This window comes from Gasterosteus aculeatus, chromosome 11 (genome assembly GCF_964276395.1).
Source record: "Gasterosteus aculeatus chromosome 11, fGasAcu3.hap1.1, whole genome shotgun sequence".
Taxonomy (NCBI): Eukaryota; Metazoa; Chordata; class Actinopteri; order Perciformes; family Gasterosteidae; genus Gasterosteus; species Gasterosteus aculeatus.
In genome coordinates, this window is record NC_135699.1 from 14,053,691 (window position 1) to 14,075,134 (window position 21,444).

The 21,444-nt window shown below is 42.9% G+C and overlaps 1 protein-coding gene and 1 gene segment (V, D, J or C); both read right to left on the bottom strand.

Annotated features, from left to right (window-relative positions):
- LOC120827323 (immunoglobulin gamma-1 heavy chain-like) overlaps positions 1-13,690 on the bottom strand; it is a 52,508-nt gene extending 38,818 nt beyond the window's left edge. The window contains 7 exon segments of the mRNA XM_078083955.1: positions 779-1,105; positions 1,241-1,561; positions 1,774-2,064; positions 3,052-3,112; positions 13,155-13,255; positions 13,258-13,464; positions 13,551-13,690. Of these exon segments, the coding sequence (XP_077940081.1) occupies positions 779-1,105; positions 1,241-1,561; positions 1,774-2,064; positions 3,052-3,112; positions 13,155-13,255; positions 13,258-13,464; positions 13,551-13,599 (1,357 nt within the window). The 5' untranslated portion in view covers positions 13,600-13,690.
- A 4,745-nt stretch (positions 13,691-18,435) lies between these two features.
- Positions 18,436-18,884, bottom strand: LOC120827800 (immunoglobulin heavy variable 3-21-like). The segment is given in 2 exon segments: positions 18,436-18,749; positions 18,836-18,884. Coding segments are annotated over 2 exon segments (363 nt in total).
- Positions 18,885-21,444: the final 2,560 nt, after the last annotated feature.

Genomic DNA, 21,444 nt, shown 5'->3' on the forward strand with positions numbered 1-21,444 from the left:
CCCTTTTTGGGATCATTCTAATAACTTTAGCAGTAAAACAATGACCATATTCAGTGAATCTATGAATCCTGTATCATCTCTTCTACTTTCTTAAGTTGTCAGTGCAGCTGAAATAGATAGAAAGTCTGCATGTTTACCTTGACCAGGCTGAATACCATGCTGTAAATGAGAGAGGATATGAAGAGGAATATGAAGGAGGAGGTGGTGGACCACAGGCTGCTGTACTCGTCCTCATCAATGGCATCATCTGTGCAGCTCATAGCGACACGCAGTTTAAAAGCTGGAATAGAATTTAAGAAGAGGAGGGTGTGGGTGGGTTAGATGTGTGTGTCTGTGTGTGTGTGTGTGTGTGTGTGTGTGTGTGAACAAAGGTAACACATAGTTGCCCATTTCTCACTTGAATAGTGCTCATAAACTTAAATCAAGCATTATTCACTCTCCACATATGTTGTGTTGATCTATCTGAACAGTGGAAGAGAGAAGTCTACCAGGTATCAGATAAAAGCTTTGTTTCAGAATATTGAAGTCATGCATGAACATATAACAACGTTGTTTCCATGCAACATTTATTTGAAACAGTCAGCACATTTATCAAGCTCTTGGACGATGTGACAAAGACAGATTAAAACACAATACGATGACAAACCAAAGTGAATTGACAAACTGGCTGTTACGTTTACAATCACAAAGACGGGTTCCATGACAGAGAGGACACAGACATGACAGCACACTAGCACAAAATGACACATTTAGGACTGAATTAGTTATGATTCCTTACATAGAGTTGATCTAAACACCTCCTTAGACACATCTCTCTGCGTTTCGCCACCAGGTGACCACACCTTGCAGGTGAACTTGACGAAATTGTTCCACTTTTTCAAGGAGGTGGTGTAAAGACTCGTAACTGAGTAGCGCTCATCAGTCTTCATAGAGGGGAAGTCGATGCCATCGTAATAGACGCTGACATTCTGTCCACTTTCTTCTAACCAGGCGATGTAGAAATCCTGCGGTTCCCGGCTAGAGACCAGACACAACAGAGTGACCTCAGCTCCTTCCTTGACGTCTTCCTCTGGGAGGACGTGGACGGTTACTTTTGGTTCATTATCTGAAAGAGAAACTCTCCTTAGTGAACAGCTTCAGATTCAAGTTTTGCGTTTACTAAACTTAGATAATATTTTGTGTGTGTAAACGGTCTTTCTCCTCAGACTCACAGATCATTCTCCATCACTTAGTAACATACCTCCTTTGTTGATATGCAGATCTTTAGAAACGTGTGTTTTTGGGCCCTTAGCAGAACAATGCACGTTGTCGATTGTCTGCCATTCAGAGCGGTCGCGAGTCAACGTGCTGATTTTGCTGCCTGTGGCGTCTGTTGTTTCACTGCTGTTCTTCGTCACATCAGCTCCATTTATTTGCCAAGTGAATTTCATTTCATTTATGGTGTTCTGGTCCGGTCCATTAATCCTGCACTCAAACTTTGCCTGGTTGTTGATGAAAATGTCTTTGGGACTTGTTGGTTTCAGTGTCATTGTGATATTTCTTATCATAGAACAAGAGGCCTCTAATGGAGGAAAGAGCAGAAATATCCATCAGTCTACAGATCAGTCTGTAATAATTCATTTAAAACGTGAATGTAAAATTGGTCAGATTGGTTTAAACATATGAAACAGTAATTAATGAAAAACATTTTCTGTCTAAAAGATGAACTATAACGCATATTTACTCTTAGACATACAGACAGGGAGCTATGATTGTAAATAAAACATCACATACTTTTTCCCAAAGTCACACTTCTTGATCCTCCTGCGTGCGTCACAGAACATTCAAAAGAGTGCCTTAAATTCCAGTCAGACTTTGGTACTTTGAGAAAACTGACTCCTGAATATTTCTTTTCTTTCGGAGGTAAAAGATGGTGAAGCGAAGTCAGGTCGTCCCCACAAGCATTGGTCCACTGGAAAGTAAGACTCTCTGGGAAGAAGTTGTGTGCAAGACAACCAACAGTGACTTCATCACCGTCAGGTTCACACTTCACCAAAGGGAACAGAGTTGGTGATGCAGTTCTTTCTGTGAAAGTGAAATTATACACACATCAGTTACTTTTCTGAAAGAGGATCATTAAAATATTACATATCATTGTATGATGAAGCTATAGGACTTTAGTGAATGATACTTCTGTAAGAAGAAAGAGCTTTTGATTATTTTTACTGTATAAACATACTGCATCTGAGTACAGTATATTCCTTGGAACTTATGTGAATTAATGATCTGTTTTAATAATTCATCGATCTTACAAAATATTTTTGCCATGTCTCGCTTTGGTGTGATACTTTTTGGGTAGAAATTATTTTATTTATATTCAGTCTAGGAGCTGACATGAGGAAAGGTAATATTTAGTAAAAAATCATACACATAAAAAATATGTAATATAATAATATGTAATATAACCTCCGAGCTCAATGAAATAGAATATTTTGGCATATTCTCAATATTTTTCATACATTGTAAGCTATTCTTATCACGTCCTATATACGGTATAATATTGAAAAGGCTTTTGGTTATCATTATAAGTGTAAATAAAAACAAAATTAAAAGTGTATCTCTAAATAGTCCAAATGCTGATTATTGTTGGATTTAGGCATTTACGTTTTATTTTTAAAAGAAGAATGCCAGTTATTCTTTATAGGCATCTATACATATTTGTATGTATATTTATGTACAGCTAGCTATCAAGAAAACCTGGCTCCCTTATATATATTTTAATTATACAGTCTAATCAATGGGAAAAAATGGGAAAATGAATCACATTGAAATACTTTCTAAAAATTTTAATTCAAAAATGCAAATGTTTATCAGCCGAAATTTAAATTATTTTGATTACATTACAAACCTGCATTAAGAGTTAATGCCAAACAACAGTTATTACCAGGCAATATCTGCCTAATTATGTAAACCGAAATAAGACATGATTTAAACTTCTCTACCGCTAATAATCACATGAATTACAAATATATAAACGTTTTAGTAAAAATACAATGTTTAAATGTGACTTACCTGACGATACTGTGACTGTAGTCCCCTGTCCCCAGTAGTCGAAGTAATCACAGTGATACATCTCCTGTCACTGCCTCAACAAAAACCTGCCGTAGTAGATAAATACCTTAAAAACCTAATTAAGGGATTGAAATACACAGAAAAACTGTTCAAAATAATAACATGATTGTGTCTTGAGAGTTTTTCTTTTTTTTCTGATTCTTAACCAGTTCTGAAAGTTAATTTACAGAAAGATGACATTTACGTCTGTGACTTTAATCTACTTATTAACTAACTTGTAATAACTAATATCCATCTAAAAGTGATAAACACAGTACTTACTCTACATTCCAGTTGAAAAACCTTCTGTCCTGTTGATTTATCACAATGAGAATGGGAGAGTTTACAGTTTTTGCTCTTAGGTTTTTGTATGGATGAATATCACAGTGCCCCATACCCCACCCCACACTGTGATGAACCCTGTTACAAAAACCTCAGTGACCCACAGCTTCCTGCACTGGAAACGTATCGTCAGCAGTGGGTAAGACTAAAAAAAAAACTCAACTTTATTCTAATCAATAAAACTGTTAGATGTAAGATTGCTAATTAACATGTTACTTTTTTTATGTCATTGTTTTTCATCCATATTTGTTTGTCAATCTAGATGTCTTTCATATGACATGGCAAACACATACATTTGAATCAGAAAAACTGAAAGGAATTCATTTTAACAGAGCAGTTGTTTTATAGTTTGTAACTAATTTGAATTGCTGTTTAATTCTGTCCTTTTGTCAAGCTACTGTTATATGGTGGGTCAAGAAATACTTCATCATTATTGAATTATTGTTCTTTCCTTTTTCAAACCGTCACACTACAGCTCTTCTTTTCCTACTTGATTCCTTCTAACTTATTTTTCTTGAAAACATCCAAAACATTGAAAGTATAAAGTAAGACATTTAGATATGTTTATTTCTTGTAAAATAGCAATCTATATTGTAAGGGTAATAATTATTGCAGATTGCAGTTTTCCTTTTTTATTTAAGTTTACATTTTAAAGAAAAGTACACACTGGAAGGCTGGAATGCTTTTTGTTTGTAGTTCTGACAGTTTCTAAAAAGTTTCCTGTGTGGTCCCGGAGGTGCAGAGAGGAAGATGATATGTTTAGAATCACCAGAAACTGAAGAAACGTTGGTTTGAAACGACGACATATTCAGAAGCCTTTCTGTTTAACACGAGCACACTATCCTTTCCACATGGCTGAGTGATGTCTTTATCCAAATTGATTGAATTGATTGATGTGATCTACAGTATCTCATCAAAAGAGAAGCAAATATAGTCAACAAAATTATATAATATGAAATAGCAACATTTATTATTCACATACAGCAAAACCAAACAAAAACGTCTTATTTTTAACATGTGACATTTTGTCATTTACAATCACTAAAAGCTTTAATGTTTGTTATAAGAACACATGTGATTGACATGAAACTGTATTGGACTATTTATCTAATGAGTTTACAAGTCATGTGATAACTAGATAATTGTCACGGCGAGGTCCCGCCTCCTGGCGGTATCATGTGGAGGGGCGTGGCTCCAAACTGAAGCTCATTCAGACTCCCTGATTACAGGTCACTTCACCTGCTCTGGCAACCGAGCTGCCTTCAATCTACAAATCACCTTGCAGTGTATCTGTCAGCCTGTTGGGAATGTGTGTGTGAATGTAATGTGTGTTTCTGGTTTGCGGTGACTAGTGTGCTGTGACATTTATTGACTGCTGTGTCATTTATGTGATTGCTGTGATCTTGTATGTTCACTGTGTATTGCGTGATCTTTTACTATAGTGTGCACCGTGTGAGTTACATGGACTACTGTTCCCCACACAGACGTCCTATTGGACTAACAAATCCCTCTATCGCTTTCACCGGGACTAATTACCTGGACAATTAGTAACCAACCCATCTACGGGATCGAGGGGCAAAGAGGAGGAGTATAAAAAAGAGGAAGCTGCTGACTTATGGGAACACGGCCGGGACAACGAGACGGTGGCGAACGGACCGACCGACCGACCGACTGACTGTCTGACCTCCGTCGTGAGGGGGCATCGGCCACGACGTCCCACCACGTTCTCTACAGTCCACACTGAACAGAGCACGGCCGGATTGACTGCAAATGGATCCCAGCTGTCTGACAGCTGGTGACTGGACTTTCCTGGTGGACCTTTAACTTATTGGAAGACTGCTTTTAAAATATAAATTATCTTCAATGTTTTGATACTAAATAGGAGTATTTTTATGCATATCTCTCTTGTGGTACTTCTGTGTCCTGAGCAAATTTAAGGAGGAGCGATACGGCTGATGTTTCTACCCCGGTTCCTCAGCCACTCGTCGCCAGGTTGTTGTTTGACTGACCTGGTAGTGACTACGCTTGGCTGCTCTGTTGATGAGCGTCTCAGAGATATTGGTTTATTGTTTTTCAGTGGCAAGCTTCTTCTTTATGTTCGAAGCAAACAAGATATATTAATACTTTGTAATGCTAAAGAAACAGAGACAAGCAACAAGGTCCCAGACCTGAGGGAAAACTCGCAAGACAATTCTATCACACATCTTATTAGATTCAGGACGAGGGCCGGAGGAATCCACACCTTCTCCTCCCTCCATGCAGCTTTGGTACACATAGACAGATGGGATCAAAGAGGAGACAGTTCCCACACAGCTGGTGCTGTGGAACTTCCTCACAATTAAACTCATGATTAGCTTCAGACATTAATCTAATAAAACATTATGGCATCATTATATTTTACCATTACAAAATGTATTAGTGTAACACCAAGTAGGGGGGGGGGAGAGCTGATTTATTTCTAACTACTGGGATAACACCAAGGTCTTTTCTTTCTTATAAGAGGGGGAAGTCCTTGAGCCGGACTGGACAATACAGGTTCGGTTTACTCAAGGAACAGAGATCATATTAGATCATATTAGAGAACAAAACAATAATTTATTATTACAGCAGTAAAAAACAAACACCGTAAACCTATTCTAATTTGGCTGACAGTTTATCACGAACAATCGGTGTACTTGCCCGGGTCCCTAAACACGGCGAGGGTGGGGCGAGCGTCAGTGTGGAGACAGCGAATCCCCCAGTTCATCTAATCACCCGTGCAACCTATAAACATGCAACACACACACACACACAGCAACTCACTCACGCAACGTCAAAACAAAGTGCGTTAAAAACAGTTCATGCAATATCGCGCCACATGCTAAAATCTGATCTAAGAAAATACCCACGCTATTCCTCCTGTTAAGAGTGTATGAATGCATGTACCTGTAACTGTTTCCTGGGTCGTGATATCAAGAGCACCATTCCCATATAAGGGCAGTGTTCCCTCCCCTTTTCTGTGTGTACCCGTCACTCCCGTGAGCGGGCAGTTGAGCGTGTTCTGCTTACATTAAAGAATGCCACGAGTCGGATGGCTAAAGAGATAAACGCCTGGACGTCCGTTCATTCTCCGGAAATCATCGTTCCGCCGCGCAGGTAGGCCGAATAAATAAGCCTACCTGTCAACAGGTTATGGGCCCAGGAACCGGGAATGATTCCAAAGTTTGACGGACTTGCGCGTCGATGGCTAGCATGACCGCGCTAGCATACAGAAGTATCCAAAAGAGCTAGTTTAGCATCGGGAGAACCGGGAAGCTAAAGCTAGGCTAAATAAACGGGAGCTAAACCGAACTACAAACAGCCATGGCAAACCGAAGCAAGAGCCAGTGGCCCACTTTTGACGGGAGGGCAGAAGAGTATGAGCTCTGGGAAGAGAGGATGCTGTGCTGCATGCACGGGGTGGGGCTGAAGCAGACAATCCTGACAGAGCCCGCTGAACCACTGTCGGAGGAAGACAGGGCTAAAGACGATAAGCTGAATGCGGACGCCTACTGTGCATTGGCGCCGCTGCTTGACAACACGAGCTTGGGGCTGATATTCAGAGACACAAAGGACAAGGGCCGAGAGAGTCTCAGAGTGTTAAAAGAACACATCATCGGAAAAGGTAGGCCCCGAATTGTTTCCCTGTACATAACAATGACAGCGCTGAAGAAAGCTGACAACGAGACCGTAACCAAATACATCATCAGAGCTGAGCAGATCATTACAGCACTCAGGAGCGCAGGCGAAGCACCGAGCGAGGGACTGATGATGGCGATGATCATGAGGGGATTACCGGAGAAGTACAAGCCGTTCACACTGATGGTGACGCATGGTTCAGCTGACATGACACTGGGAGAGTTCAAGGCAAAGCTAAGACATTTTGAGGCTTCAGAAGACGCAGACCCAGTCCTAGAAGAGGCAGGAGAAAGGGTGCTGAGGGCGCAAGCGGCGCCGAGGAAAAAGACTGGACTAGTGGAGATGGTGTGTTGGCGGTGCGGAGAAAAGGGCCACAGAAGGGATGACTGCACAGAGAAAGTTTGGTGCAGTTTTTGCAGAAGCAGGGGGCACACCGACAAAGCGTGCACAAAGAAGGAGCGTGAGCGGGGCGCCCGGTGCGCATGTGTACAAGATGGCGGCGGTGGCCGTAGGCCCGGGTGTGAACCAGACGGCGACCGGGGAGCCGCGGGAGGAGAAGACCGCACCTTCAGGGCACAAACAGAAGATGCCAGTCTCTCAAGGAAAATGCTGCAGACCCAGAGAAGGGGAATGATCGTGGACACGGGCGCGTCGTCCCACATCATCAACGATAGAAGCAAGTTCAAAAGCTTTGACAGCACCTTCAGGCCGGAGAGACACAGTATGGAGCTTGCAGATGGGAAGCGTACTGTCGGTGTGGTGAAAGGCAGGGGAGACGCACAGGTATGTCTCATAAGCAGTGGGGGGCACCGGTGTACAGTGACATTAAAGAACGCTCTCTACATTCCCTCGTACCCTCAAGAACTCTTCTCAGTGAAGTCTGCTACCGCCCACGGTGCCAAAGTGTTTTTCGATGAAGGAAAAGACGTTCTAGAGTCAACGGATGGCACAAGGTTTGAAATCTATGTATGTAAGAGAATGTACTACCTGCAAACCGAGTGTGATCTAGATGATGTGTGTCACGTCAGCTATGATATTCAGACATGGCATGAGGTAATGGGTCACTGTAATTACGACGATATCTTGAAATTGCAGGACGTGACAGAGGGCATGCACATTAAAGGTCCAAAGCGCAGGCCTGATAAAGAATGTGCAGTATGCATAGAGGGGAAGTTCACGCAGACGAGAAACAGAGACCCGACTAACAGAGCAAAGACGCCGCTTGAGCTGGTGAACACAGACCTAACCGGCCCAATTAACAATGAGTCCATAGATGGTTTTAAATACATGCAGTCTTTCACAGACGTGTGTACGGGGGCAGTGCTGGTCTATTTTCTGAAAGCAAAAAGCGATGCAGTTCAGGCTACAGAGAAGTACCTGGCAGATGTGGCGCCTTACGGCACTGTGAAGTGCATCAGATCAGATAACGGGACTGAATTTACTAACCGAGAGTTTCAGACACTACTGAGAAAGAACAAAATCAGGCACGAGACTTCCTGTCCTTACTCTCCGCACCAGAACGGGACAGCTGAAAGGGAAGGGCGAACTCTTTTCGAGATGGCCAGATGTAAGCTCATTGACAGTGGCTTACCTAAGAGCCTTTGGCACTATGCCAAAGCGCAGGCCTGATAAAGAATGTGCAGTATGCATAGAGGGGAAGTTCACGCAGACGAGAAACAGAGACCCGACTAACAGAGCAAAGACGCCGCTTGAGCTGGTGAACACAGACCTAACCGGCCCAATTAACAATGAGTCCATAGATGGTTTTAAATACATGCAGTCTTTCACAGACGTGTGTACGGGGGCAGTGCTGGTCTATTTTCTGAAAGCAAAAAGCGATGCAGTTCAGGCTACAGAGAAGTACCTGGCAGATGTGGCGCCTTACGGCACTGTGAAGTGCATCAGATCAGATAACGGGACTGAATTTACTAACCGAGAGTTTCAGACACTACTGAGAAAGAACAAAATCAGGCACGAGACTTCCTGTCCTTACTCTCCGCACCAGAACGGGACAGCTGAAAGGGAAGGGCGAACTCTTTTCGAGATGGCCAGATGTAAGCTCATTGACAGTGGCTTACCTAAGAGCCTTTGGCACTATGCCATCCAGGAAGCAGCCTATACCAGGAACCGGTGTTTCAACAAGCACACAGGCACTACCCCATACACAGCACTGACAGGTAAAAAGTGCAATTTAGCCGATATGCATAAATTCGGGTCCGAGTGTTATGCCTACCAGCAAGACAGAGGCAAACTAGATTCTAGGTGTGACAGAGGATTCTTTGTAGGGCACGACAAGGGCAGTCCCGCCTACCTAGTTTACTACCCGGGCAAAGGAAAAGTACAGAAGCACAGGCTGGTAAAGTTTGTCACCAAGACAACCTGTGAAAATGAGACTCAGACTCAGGAGCTAGGACTGGATCCCAAAGGGGGTTGTGATAAGGGAGTAGAGACTTCACAGCCTAGCGTACCGAACACCGATGTATTGACTGACCGTCCACAATCCGCATCAGAGGACGACTGCGAGAAGCATCCTAGGGAGACGCCACACGACAGTGGGAGATACCCTACCAGAGAGCGTAAAGCCCCGGGGTATCTAAGAGATTATTCTCTGGAAGATGCTGATGACGACAGTACGCTAACTAGTGTAGATTATTGCTACCGAGCAGTTTGTGGTGTGCTGAGTCAGGAAAGTGGAAGAAAGCAATGGACGAGGAGATGGGGTCCCTAGAAGACAACCAAACCTTTACCCTGACTAAGCTACCAGAGGGCAGGAAGACAGTGGGAGGAAAATGGGTATATTCGATTAAGGGAGACATTGACGGAAACGACCAGTACAAAGCTAGGTTTGTAGCGAAAGGATACAGCCAGAGAGCAGGGATAGATTATGGCGAGACATTCTCACCGACAGCAAATCTGACAAGTATTCGTGTAGTGATGCAGAAGGCAGCCCAAGACGATTTGATTCTGCATCAAATGGATGTGAAAACCGCTTACCTACATGCCCCTATTGATCGAGACATCTACATGGAACAACCTGAAGGTTACAAAAAGGAGGGAGATGAGCTGGTGTGTAAACTTGAGAAGTCAATCTACGGCCTGAAGCAGTCGGGGCGAAATTGGAATGAGATGCTCCACACCTGCCTAGTAGATGACAACTTTATTCAGAACCCGACAGACCACTGTGTTTACACAAAAGAGTCTACAGAGACAGGGAAGGTAATAGTGGTCATTTGGGTGGATGATCTGATCATCGCAGCCAGCAACACCCAGAGTTTGGAGAGGGTGAAAAACATGCTTTCTAACAGATTTAAGATGAAGGACCTAGGTAGGTTGAAGTATTTTCTGGGCATGGACTTCAGCCAGTCTGACGGCTGGGTAAAAGTGTCACAAAGGAGGTTTGTTGAAAAACTACTGAATCGTTTCGACATGCAGGAGTGTAGGGTTAGAGAAACCCCATGTGAACCAAAGCTAGAATACTCTGAAGGTGCGCCTAAAATCTCTGATGTGAAGAAGTACAGGGAGGCTGTCGGTAGCCTCATTTACCTGACAACCTGTACACGCCCAGACATATGTTTCGTAGTGAACAAGTTATCACAACATTTTGCTGACCCTACAGATGAGCATTGGGTCACGGTGAAACATGTTTTGCGGTACCTCAGAGGTACTGCAGACAAACAGCTCTGTTTCACAAAAAGCCAAGGAAGCCTAGGCATACAAGCATATAGCGACGCAGACTGGGCTGCGGATGTTAGTGACAGACGCAGTACCACCGGGTATTGTGTGAGTATGAGTAAAGGTAGTTCATTAGTATCTTGGAAAACCAAGAAGCAACCCACAGTAGCACTCTCCACATGCGAAGCCGAGTACATGGCTCTAGCTCTGACAATACAGGAGTGTATTCACTTGGAGCAACTACTGGGAGGGATGGATTCCTATGTGTATGAGAAAACGGTTGTCTACGAGGATAACCAGGGGACAATTGCGCTTGTTAGGAACCCGGTGTGCAGACAACGGTTTAAGCATGTGGACATAAAATATCACTTCATCAGGTCTACCATAAGGGAAGACAAGATGTCCCTTGTTTACTGTCCCACCGACAACATGGTCGCAGACGTTATGACAAAGCCTGCCTCCAAACTTAAGTTAAAGAAATTCGGGGAAATCATGTTTGGTGTATAAAATGTTGATATTTGACTATGCCATGTTTTTGTTCTGTTTTTTGTTTATTTGGTCATGTAAGTTTTGCACAGTATACATGTCATTCATAAGTGGGAGTGTTAAGAGTGTAGGAATGCATGTACCTGTAACTGTTTCCTGGGTCGTGATATCAAGAGCACCATTCCCATATAAGGGCAGTGTTCCCTCCCCTTTTCTGTGTGTACCCGTCACTCCCGTGAGCGGGCAGTTGAGCGTGTTCTGCTTACATTAAAGAATGCCACGAGTCGGATGGCTAAAGAGATAAACGCCTGGACGTCCGTTCATTCTCCGGAAATCATTGTTCCGCCGTGCAGGTAGGCCGAATAAATAAGCCTACCTGTCAACACCTCCACACATCGGGCACCCCCCGCTCGTGGAAGTCTGGGACAGTGCCAAAAGAGTGGCAGATCGGGGTGGTGGTACCCCTCTTTAAAAAGGGGGACCAGAGAGTGTGTGCCAATTACAGGGGTATCACACTACTCAGCCTCCCGGGTAAAGTCTACTCTAAGGTGCTGGAAAGGAGGGTTCGGCCGATAGTCGAACCAAGGATTGAAGAGGAACAATGCGGTTTTCGTCCTGGTCGTGGAACAACGGACCAGCTCTTCACTCTTTCCAGGATCATAGAGGGGGCTTGGGAGTATGCTCAACCAGTCTACATGTGTTTTGTGGACTTGGAGAAGGCGTATGACCGGGTCCCCCGAGAGATACTGTGGGAGGTGCTGCGGGAGTACGGGGTGAGGGGGTCCTTGCTTGGGGCCATCCAATCCTTGTACGCCCAAAGCGAGAGCTGTGTTCGGGTGCTCGGCAGTAAGTCGAAGGCGTTTCCGGTGGGGGTTGGCCTTCGCCAGGGCTGCGCCTTGTCACCAATCTTGTTTGTGGTCTTCATGGACAGGATATCGAGGCGTAGTCGGGGGGAGGAGGGTCTACAGTTCGGGGGGCTGCGGATCTCATCGCTGCTTTTTGCAGATGATGTGGTCCTGATGGCATCTTCCGTCTGTGACCTCCAACTCTCACTGGAGCGTTTCGCAGTCGAGTGTGAAGCGGTCGGGATGAGGATTAGCACCTCTAAATCTGAGGCCATGGTTCTCAGCAGGAAACCGATGGATTGCCTACTCCAGGTAGGGTATGTGTCCTTACCCCAAGTGAAGGAGTTCAAGTACCTCGGGGTCTTGTTCACGAGTGAGGGGAAGATGGAGTGTGAGTTTGGCCGGAGAATCGGAGCAGCGGGGGCGGTATTGCACTCGCTTTACCGCACCGTTGTGACGAAAAGAGAGCTGAGCCGGAAGGCAAAGCTCTCGATCTACCGGTCAATCTTCGTTCCTACCCTCACCTATGGTCATGAAGGATGGGTCATGACCGAAAGAACTAGGTCACGGGTACAAGCGGCCGAAATGGGTTTCCTCAGGAGAGTGGCTGGCGTCTCCCTTAGGGATAGGGTGAGAAGCTCAGCCATTCGCGAAGAGCTCGGAGTAGAGCCGCTGCTCCTTTGCGTCGAAAGGAGCCAGTTGAGGTGGTTTGGGCATCTGGTGAGGATGCCCCCTGGGCGCCTCCCTAGGGAGGTGTTTCAGGCACGGCCAGCTGGGAAGAGGCCCCGGGGAAGACCCAGGACTAGGTGGAGAGATTATATCTCTGCACTGGCCTGGGAACGCCTTGGGATCCCCCAGTCAGAGCTGGTAGATGTGGCCCGGGAAAGGGAAGTTTGGGGTCCCCTGCTGGAGCTGTTGCCCCCGCGACCCGACCCCGGATAAGCGGTTGAAGATGGATGGATGGATGGACTTTTGCAGTTTGTGAGAAAACCCAAATGTCCCCAAGTTGCTGTTTGTTGTGTGTGGATGTTTTTGTTCAGCTGCTCCGCTGTCTTCAGTCACTGTGTGTCGAGCACAGAAGTAAACAGCTGAGTCTTCTGCTGTCAGGCTCGTGACCTCGAGGTACTGAGTGCTCTTGGACACATCTTCAGTCATGATGAACGGCTTTGGAAGGAGCTGCTGAAGGTAGCAGAGTTGCTGCCTGTGTCCATCCTCCCAATCCACTCCAAAGCATTTCCTGGCCTCTGTCGTATCCAGCTAATATAGAAGCTTGTCATTGTATAACCTGACGTGATACACGACATCTTCACTTTCTCTCCAGGTTTCTTCACCTCGGAGGGAGACTGTTCCAGTTTGATCTCACTCCAAACTCCTGTAAGAAAAGACATTGTAATCAGCACACCTCACAGGTGAGATAAGCGAGTGTCTTCACTGTGTTAAAGCAGAAATTGTTCTTACCATTAATAGTAACTATGAAGAACAGACTCCAGGAAATCATATTTTCCATTATGTTATTAACACTTCATCCACTGCTTTCTGCTCTGAATGTTTTCAAGATATATTAGAAGCCCAGTTGCTCCGTCATCAATGACATGAGAGCTGCATACGGCATTATTTTAAGGAAGGAACAATTTGCATGCACCTCCCTCAAAAGGTTTCAAAAGACAAAATGGAAAGCAGGTGAACTCAAATAAATATACAACAGCCAAAGCAGAGTGAAGTAAAAGATCAAAATTCCTGACAACTATTCATAATGTAAAAATATGTGTGTTACAGGAAAAGTAAAAACATATTTTTCTAACAGTATATCGAGACGAAAAACATTTTTAATATAATATTGTGTGAGTGGACAATGAGTATCTTTAATGTCTTGGATTCTAGTTTTGAATCCCTAAAAACTAGTACACGGGTAGAAAAGCCCAATTTAGCGGCACAGCTGCAATGATCACAATGCAAGATGATCTCTTAAATATTTTAAATAACCAGACAATGTCTCCTTCAGGGAGTAACTAGTCACACACAGACATCTTCATAATGTATTTAAATGTGTTTGACAGTGTGTGGGTGAGTCACACGGTTGCTGGTACTTGTGCAGGTCTGTTGGTGGTTTGTATCTCTGAGGGATAACGCACACAGCAACACACAGCTGTGTCCTCACTTTGATCATTCTGTCCTTTTAAAGTCACTGTTGGAGGCAGAAGTGTCTCTGCTGGAGATTAACTTATTCTTCAGAGCATCATTTTGACAAAGGCCACGTTTATATGGCACAGGTCAGACATTTACAAAAAGAAATAGCAAAACAAATAATTGACTCCAAATGATTGTATTTTATTTTTTGGGATACATAATAAAGTTCAGGTTATTTATCATTTGGGTGTTTCAGAGATAAATGATAAATGCAATAGGTTCCTCTATGACAAGTCGTAGTGAGGATCCTAATAATAAATAATAATAAAACTCAGATCTTAGCGTAGAACTCAAAATCTGTAGAAAAAATTATTTTCCTTGCTTGTAAAATTCAATGTAGGGCAGTTAATAAACGTGTTATGAATTTTCTTAAATATATAGAATAGAGTATTAGTAATTGTAAAGTGTACAGTGAGCTGGTGGTGAAATCATTGGTGGTCTGAGGACTCCTCCTCTGGTGGCTTTGTGTTACAAGTGTTCAGGCACTGAGAGGTTTTTGTTCAGCTGTACTGATGGTTTGTGTTACTGTGTGTCTCTAGCACAGTAATACACTGCGCTGTCCTCAGTCTTCAGACTGTTCATCTGTAGATACAGTTTACTGCTGGAGTCATCTCTGGAGATGGTGAATCTACCCTTGACTGATGGGGAGTAATAGATATGAGAACTAGATGTGTGAATGAAAGCGATCCACTCCAGTCCTTTTCCAGGAGCCTGTCTGATCCAGTTCATCGCGTAGCTGCTGAATGTGAATCCAGATGCTGTACAAGTCAACCTGTGAGATTCTTCAGGCCTTTTAATCACTGCTTCAGATTGTGTCAGAGTCTGACCATCAACACCTGTCAAGAGAAGAAGATATGCATGTCATGTGTTACTTTAACAGCAAGTGGAAACGTGTTAAATCAAGATCAGAGAAATTCTTCACCTGCGCAGAAGACAGTTAAAAGCAGCAGTCCTGTCCTAAAGTCCGTCATGGTTAACTGTGTGTCCACTGTCCTCTGTCCTCCTCTCTGCAGCCACATAAGTAGAGGAGAAAGACATCTGAGTTTTGCATTGACTCCTCCTCTCTGATTGAACAGTGTCCTCTGTCCTTGTTTATATCATTTGAATATGTTTCACACTCAGAGGATTCTGTCTAATGCAACACAAGATAATCTGGAAAATATTAAGACTCTATTATACAAAGCTATCTTAAGCAAAGCTTTCACTTTAATTGGATAAAAAATCACGCTATAGTGAAGTCCTCTCACTGAGGTGGTTTACAACTATGAGAGTAAAAATCTAATAACGAGGATATTGTTTTCCTCTGATAATCAAAAACGTTTTTCCCACTGCTCATTTAGGGAGTCACTGTCTCATCCTGGTTGAGCAGTGAAAGGTCAGAGGGCAAAAGCTGAAGGTGCCAACCAGGCAGACACAGTTCTGATAAGGATGAGAGTGAGAGACACACCAATCACCTTACAACCCTCACGCTTTGTTCGTTATGTTTACATTAATGTTGGGAAACCTCACGTTGTGTGATTGGATCTTGACCCGCTCATCCTCGACCCCAGTTTAGGGCCAAAATAATTATTTTTTTCGCTATCTAACAGTGAACAAAAAAACTATTTTTTTGTGTGTTATAACGAGACCTAATTTAATTGTCAAATAATGAATAAGTTATATTAACGTGGCTGAGATTTGTTCATGTAGTGTTCATTTTAAATTATTCATTTGATAGGAAAACTCCAATAAATTATTTTCATTGCTTGTAAGATTCTATGTATTGCAATTGAAAAACGTTTTTTTTTTGTAAAACTTTTTATTCATTAAATGTGGATAGAACAGCATATTAGTGATTGTAACGTGTAGGTATTTAAACTGATGTCACAGTGAGCTGGTGGTGAAATCATTGGTGGTCTGAGGACTCCTCCTCTGGTGGCTTTGTGTTACAAGTGTTCAGGCACTGAGAGGTTTTTGTTCAGCTGTACTGATGGTTTGTGTTACTGTGGGTATCTAGCACAGTAATACACAGCCGTGTCTCCAGGCTGCACATTCTGTCCGTTTAGAGTCACTGTTTTACTGGAAGCATCTAAGTCGATACTAAACTTGCTCTTCAGTGAATCTTTGTAGTATGACGCTCCAGTAAATCTTTGTCCAATCCATTCCAGTCCTTTCCCTGCAGGCTGTCTGATCCATGCTGTGTAGTAGCTGCTCATACTATAAGAAACCTGACAGGTGATGGTCAGACGTTGACCGGGCTGCACAGTCACAGAGGCCGGCTGCGTCAACTGCTCACATTTGAAGCCTGTTAAAAAAAGATTTTTCTTTAATATCAAGTTATACAAGAAGAACGAATGACTTTGATGAATCAAGAGGAACTTACATCCAGCTGCCAACAGCAGCAGCAGAGCTATTGAGAACATGGTGATGTTGAAACTGACCAGCGGTGAACTCAACAGACTGATGGGATGTTTTTATAGCTGACCAACAAGTAGGCTCCCTGAGTTTGCATGGGATCACACATATGAAACTTCAACGTTGGTCCAACTGGAGCCAGTTGGACAGTCTCTCCATCTGTTCATTATATCTGCACAGTGAAAACGTGCTTTGAACTCACCTCTGAGAACAAATAAAAACCATTTAGCTGCATTTATAGAACTTACACAGAAGTCAACTAAGAAACTCTCAATTATTCTATAATTGCAAACAAAGATAAGTTGTTGCTTGTTTTCAAATTATCAACCAAAATTCAAGTATGATATCAACTTTTTTTGTGCCGGCGCCTTTCACCATTTATGATTGACTCTAAAGTACACGAGTAGAGATTATTTCATTTTTTATTAATTAATTTGCGTTTGCAAAGGCACATAAATAGCATGATTGTAACGGTTCTGGGGCGGCGGAGTGACTCGAGAACAGAGAGAAACCTGAGAGACGAGGGAAGGTAGTGGACAGGTGAACGTAGGTATAGTGAATAAGGAATCAGGAGGAACACGAGGACAGGAACGGAAAAGACAGGAGGGGTTAGTGACAAAATGAACAGGAAATACACACATAAGATTAATTCCCAAAAACACTTTCTTTTTTATTCCACATAATGTAAAGTCGTTATTGTCTCTCAGTTTGTAGAAAGTCAAAGTATTTCTTAAAGTTCAGTAACCATTTATCAACGTAGCCGGTGACGTAAGCTGCTCGCACTCGCTGTGTCAACTTTTCCCAATTGACCCATTTTTTTTACACCAGTTCCAATATTGCAGTTTCAAAAGTGCTAGAGAAAGATTTGAATGCTTATCGTTGTGGAGTTTAGTCTATGGTTTCGGTATTTAAATCTCACCAATTTGAAGCCACAGACATACAGAGAAACATGGAGCCTCAAGGAGAAATGAGCTATTTAGGAAGTGAAACCTGAGACATGCAAAGATAACCGATGGCCGTGGTAAGAGGACACACATCTGCTGGCATGTCATGTCCAAGAAGCGGTGCCAGTCAGGTCGTCTCGTGTCTCTGTTGTCTTGTGATTAACCTTCCTCTCGTTTCAGGCAACGTGCTCCTTCCCCCTGTGTGCCGGTCCCATTGTCTGTCCTGTTCCTGATAGTGTCCCTCTGTGTCCTCACCCTGTGTGTGTATATTGTCTGTGTCTCCCTTTGTCCTGGGCCAGTTGGTCTTGTCCCATGTTACAGAGAACCCGCGTGTACCAACGTCCTTTGACAAGTTTTGCTACGTTCTTTGTACCTTGTTCAGGCTCGCTTTCTGTTGGTTCCTTTTTCAGCCTAGCGTTTATTTTCTAGATCCTTTTGGTTCTTAGCTTTAGTACAGGGTTTCTTCCTCTGCCGACAGTGACTTTCATTGTTGCCTTTTGTGAATAAACCTTGATTTTGAACCTCGTCTCAGGAGTCATGCATTTGGGTTCAGGGCCGTTGTCCAGTCGTGACAATTAACAACATATTTTTTATTTATTAGTTTGTCATAGCTTAGATTAGTTAATAATATAATGGAGAATGAATTTTATACTATATATATTTATATATTTAGAATGTGCATCCTTTTAATAAAATAATAAGCACTATCTTCATTATATCTGTGGTTCAGAACAAGTGACACTGAGACGTCTGAATGTTCCCAGTGGTCGAGGTGAATAGAGGAAGTAGTTTTTGAACAGCTCTCTCATCGTTGTCTCTCACTGTGGGTCTCTAGCACAGTAATACACTGCGCTGTCCTCAGTCTTCAGACTGTTCATCTGTAGATACAGTTTACTGCTGGAGTCATCTCTGGAGATGGTGAATCTACCCTTGACTGATGGGGAGTAAAAGATAGGAGTACTAGATGGATGGATGTAAGCGATCCACTCCAGTCCTTTTCCAGGAGCCTGTCTGATCCAGTTCATCGCGTAGCTGCTGAATGTGAATCCAGATGTTGTACAAGTCAACCTGTGAGATTCTTCAGGCCTTTTAATCACTGCTTCAGATTGTGTCAGAGTCTGACCATCAACACCTGTCAAGAGAAGAAGATATGCATGTCATGTGTTACGTTAACAGCAAGTGGAAACGTGTGAAATCAAGATCAGAGAAATTCTTCACCTGCGCAGAAGACAGTTAAAAGCAGCAGTCCTGTCCTAAAGTCCCTCATGGTTAACTGTGTGTCCACTGTCCTCTGTCCTCCTCTGTGCAGCCACATAAGTAGAGGAGAAAGACATCTGAGTTTTGCATTGACTCCTCCTCTCTGATTGAACAGTGTCCTCTGTCCTTGTTTTACTCTTAGTCACTTTATAACATTTGAATATGTTTCACACTCAGAGGATTCTGTCTAATGTTACACAAGATAATCTGCAGCTGGCTGGGCTCTTTAAAAAGCCCAGTTTTGGACCAGTTCGGGGGATGCTTGCTACATATTCACACATGTTGCTTTTGGTTGGTACCCTGTGTGAGGAGACATTCATTTGTATTCAGTGTTAGATAACTTGTGTTCCTTTTGGAAACGTGTGGCAGCAGAAGAGAGCAATTGTTTGTGTCGTTTGACTAATTATTTGTTTTCTCTTTTGTTCACAGGGAGTGGGGAGTAGATTTAGAGCTACCCCGGGGTATACATCACCCGTAGGTTTACTTCTGTCTAGAAACACCAGTTTAGACCTGGGCGGACCACCACCTGTAAGTTTGGTTAGGGCGCCTTGACCGTGTGCCAGGTAGAGTGTCTTTCGATTGGGGGGGGTTAGTATAGGTTAGGGGTGGGGACCTTTTGTTTATTTCTTTGTTTTGGTCCTGCCAGCCCTCCCCATTTCCCAGAAAGTTATTGTTTATTTATGTGTATTTATTTGGTTTGATAAAAGTTATACTATATTTGGTGTTTGTCCTTTTCTCGCACTGCGACTCCATACCCCTTTTGCTGGCACCGGTGGGCCGGAGCAGTGGGTTGTCATGTTCCCCTCCCTTTTGGGAGCTGGAACGTAACAAAAGCTATCTTAAGCAAAGCTTTCACTTTAATTGGAGAAAAAAAATCACTCTACAGTGAAGTCCACTCACTGAGTTGGTTTACAACTAAGAGAGTAAAAATGTAATAATAAGATATTATCAGGATTGTCAGGATCCGAACCTGTGTCTCCGTGTAGCAGGCGGGTTGCCTACCACTGCACTACGAGTGATGATGACTCAGATGCAGAGACAGAGAGAGAAGAGTTGTTGGTAGGGAATAAAAAAAGGTTTCTTTACTTGAATAAAGCAGAAGATTGCAGAAGCTTTGACAGCAACTCAAAAATACTTCCAGACAACTAAAAACAAAGTCTGGGAAATTAACAAGGTAACTAAGGGTGTCCAAAAGAGAGGCAACAAAAAGATCTCAAGAACCAAAAAAGGATTAACAGAGGTAAATAATCTAGGCAGAGGTTCTTTTAGCAACTCACGTGACTAAGCTCAAGGTGTTAACTTCCAAGACTCAGCAAACACAAGGACACTCAGGTGGCTTTTAAAGGCTAGCAAATAATGCACAGGTGAACACCATGAAAAAAAAAGACCTGTAATGAAAACAATCAAGACAGGACACATGTGACAGGAATAACTGGAACACTGAGGACCCCTCATGGTCCTTCAGGGTACTGCAGTCCGAAAACCCTGACGGATATTGTTTCTCTCTCAGAGCCCAGGGAGTAAATATTTGTCTTATTGCATCATCCTGTATTGAATCATCTTTCATCACAATTTCTCATAAGAAAAAGACTAAACAGCAGCTCCCTCATTATTCATAATGTAAATATATTTGTGTTACAGGAAAAGCAAAACCAAATTTTTATAATGTATTTATTTAAATGTGTTTGACAGTGTGTGGGTGAGTCACACGGTTCCTGGTACTTGTGCAGGTCTGTTGGTGGTTTGTATCTCTGAGGGATAACGCACACAGCAACACACAGCTGTGTCCTCACTCGGATCATTCTGTCCTTTTAAAGTCACTGTTGGAGGCAGAAGTGTCTCTGCTGGAGATTAACTTATTCTTCAGAGCATCATTTTGACAAAGGCCACGTTTATATGGCACAGGTCAGACATTTACAAAAAGAAATAGCAAAACAAATAATTGACTCCAAATGATTGTATTTTATTTTGTAAGATACATACTAAAGTTCAGGTTATTTATCATCTGTGTGTTTCAGAGATAAATAATGAATACAATAGGTTCCTCTACGACAAGTCGAAGCAAGGATCCTAATAATAAAACTCAGATCTTAGTGTAGAACTCAAAATCTGAAGAAAAATTATTTTCATTGCTTGTAAAATTCAATCTAAGGCAATTAATAAACGTGTTATGAACGTTTTTTACTATATAGAATAGCATATTAGTAATTGTAACGTGTAGGTATTTAAACTGATGTATCAGTGAGCTGGTGGTGAAATTATTGGTGGTCTGAGGACTCCTCCTCTGGTGGCTTTGTGTTACAAGTGTTCAGGCACTGAGAGGTTTTTGTTCAGCTGTACTGATGGTTTGTGTTACTGTGGGTCTCTAGCACAGTAATACACAGCCGTGTCTCCAGGCTGCACATTCTGTCCGTTTAGAGTCACTGTTTTACTGGAAGCATCTAAGTCGATACTAAACTTGCTCTTCAGTGAATCTTTGTAGTATGAATCTCCAGTATATTTCATTCCAATCCATTCCAGTCCTTTCCCTGCAGGCTGTCTGATCCATGCTGTGCGGTAGCTGTTAAGAG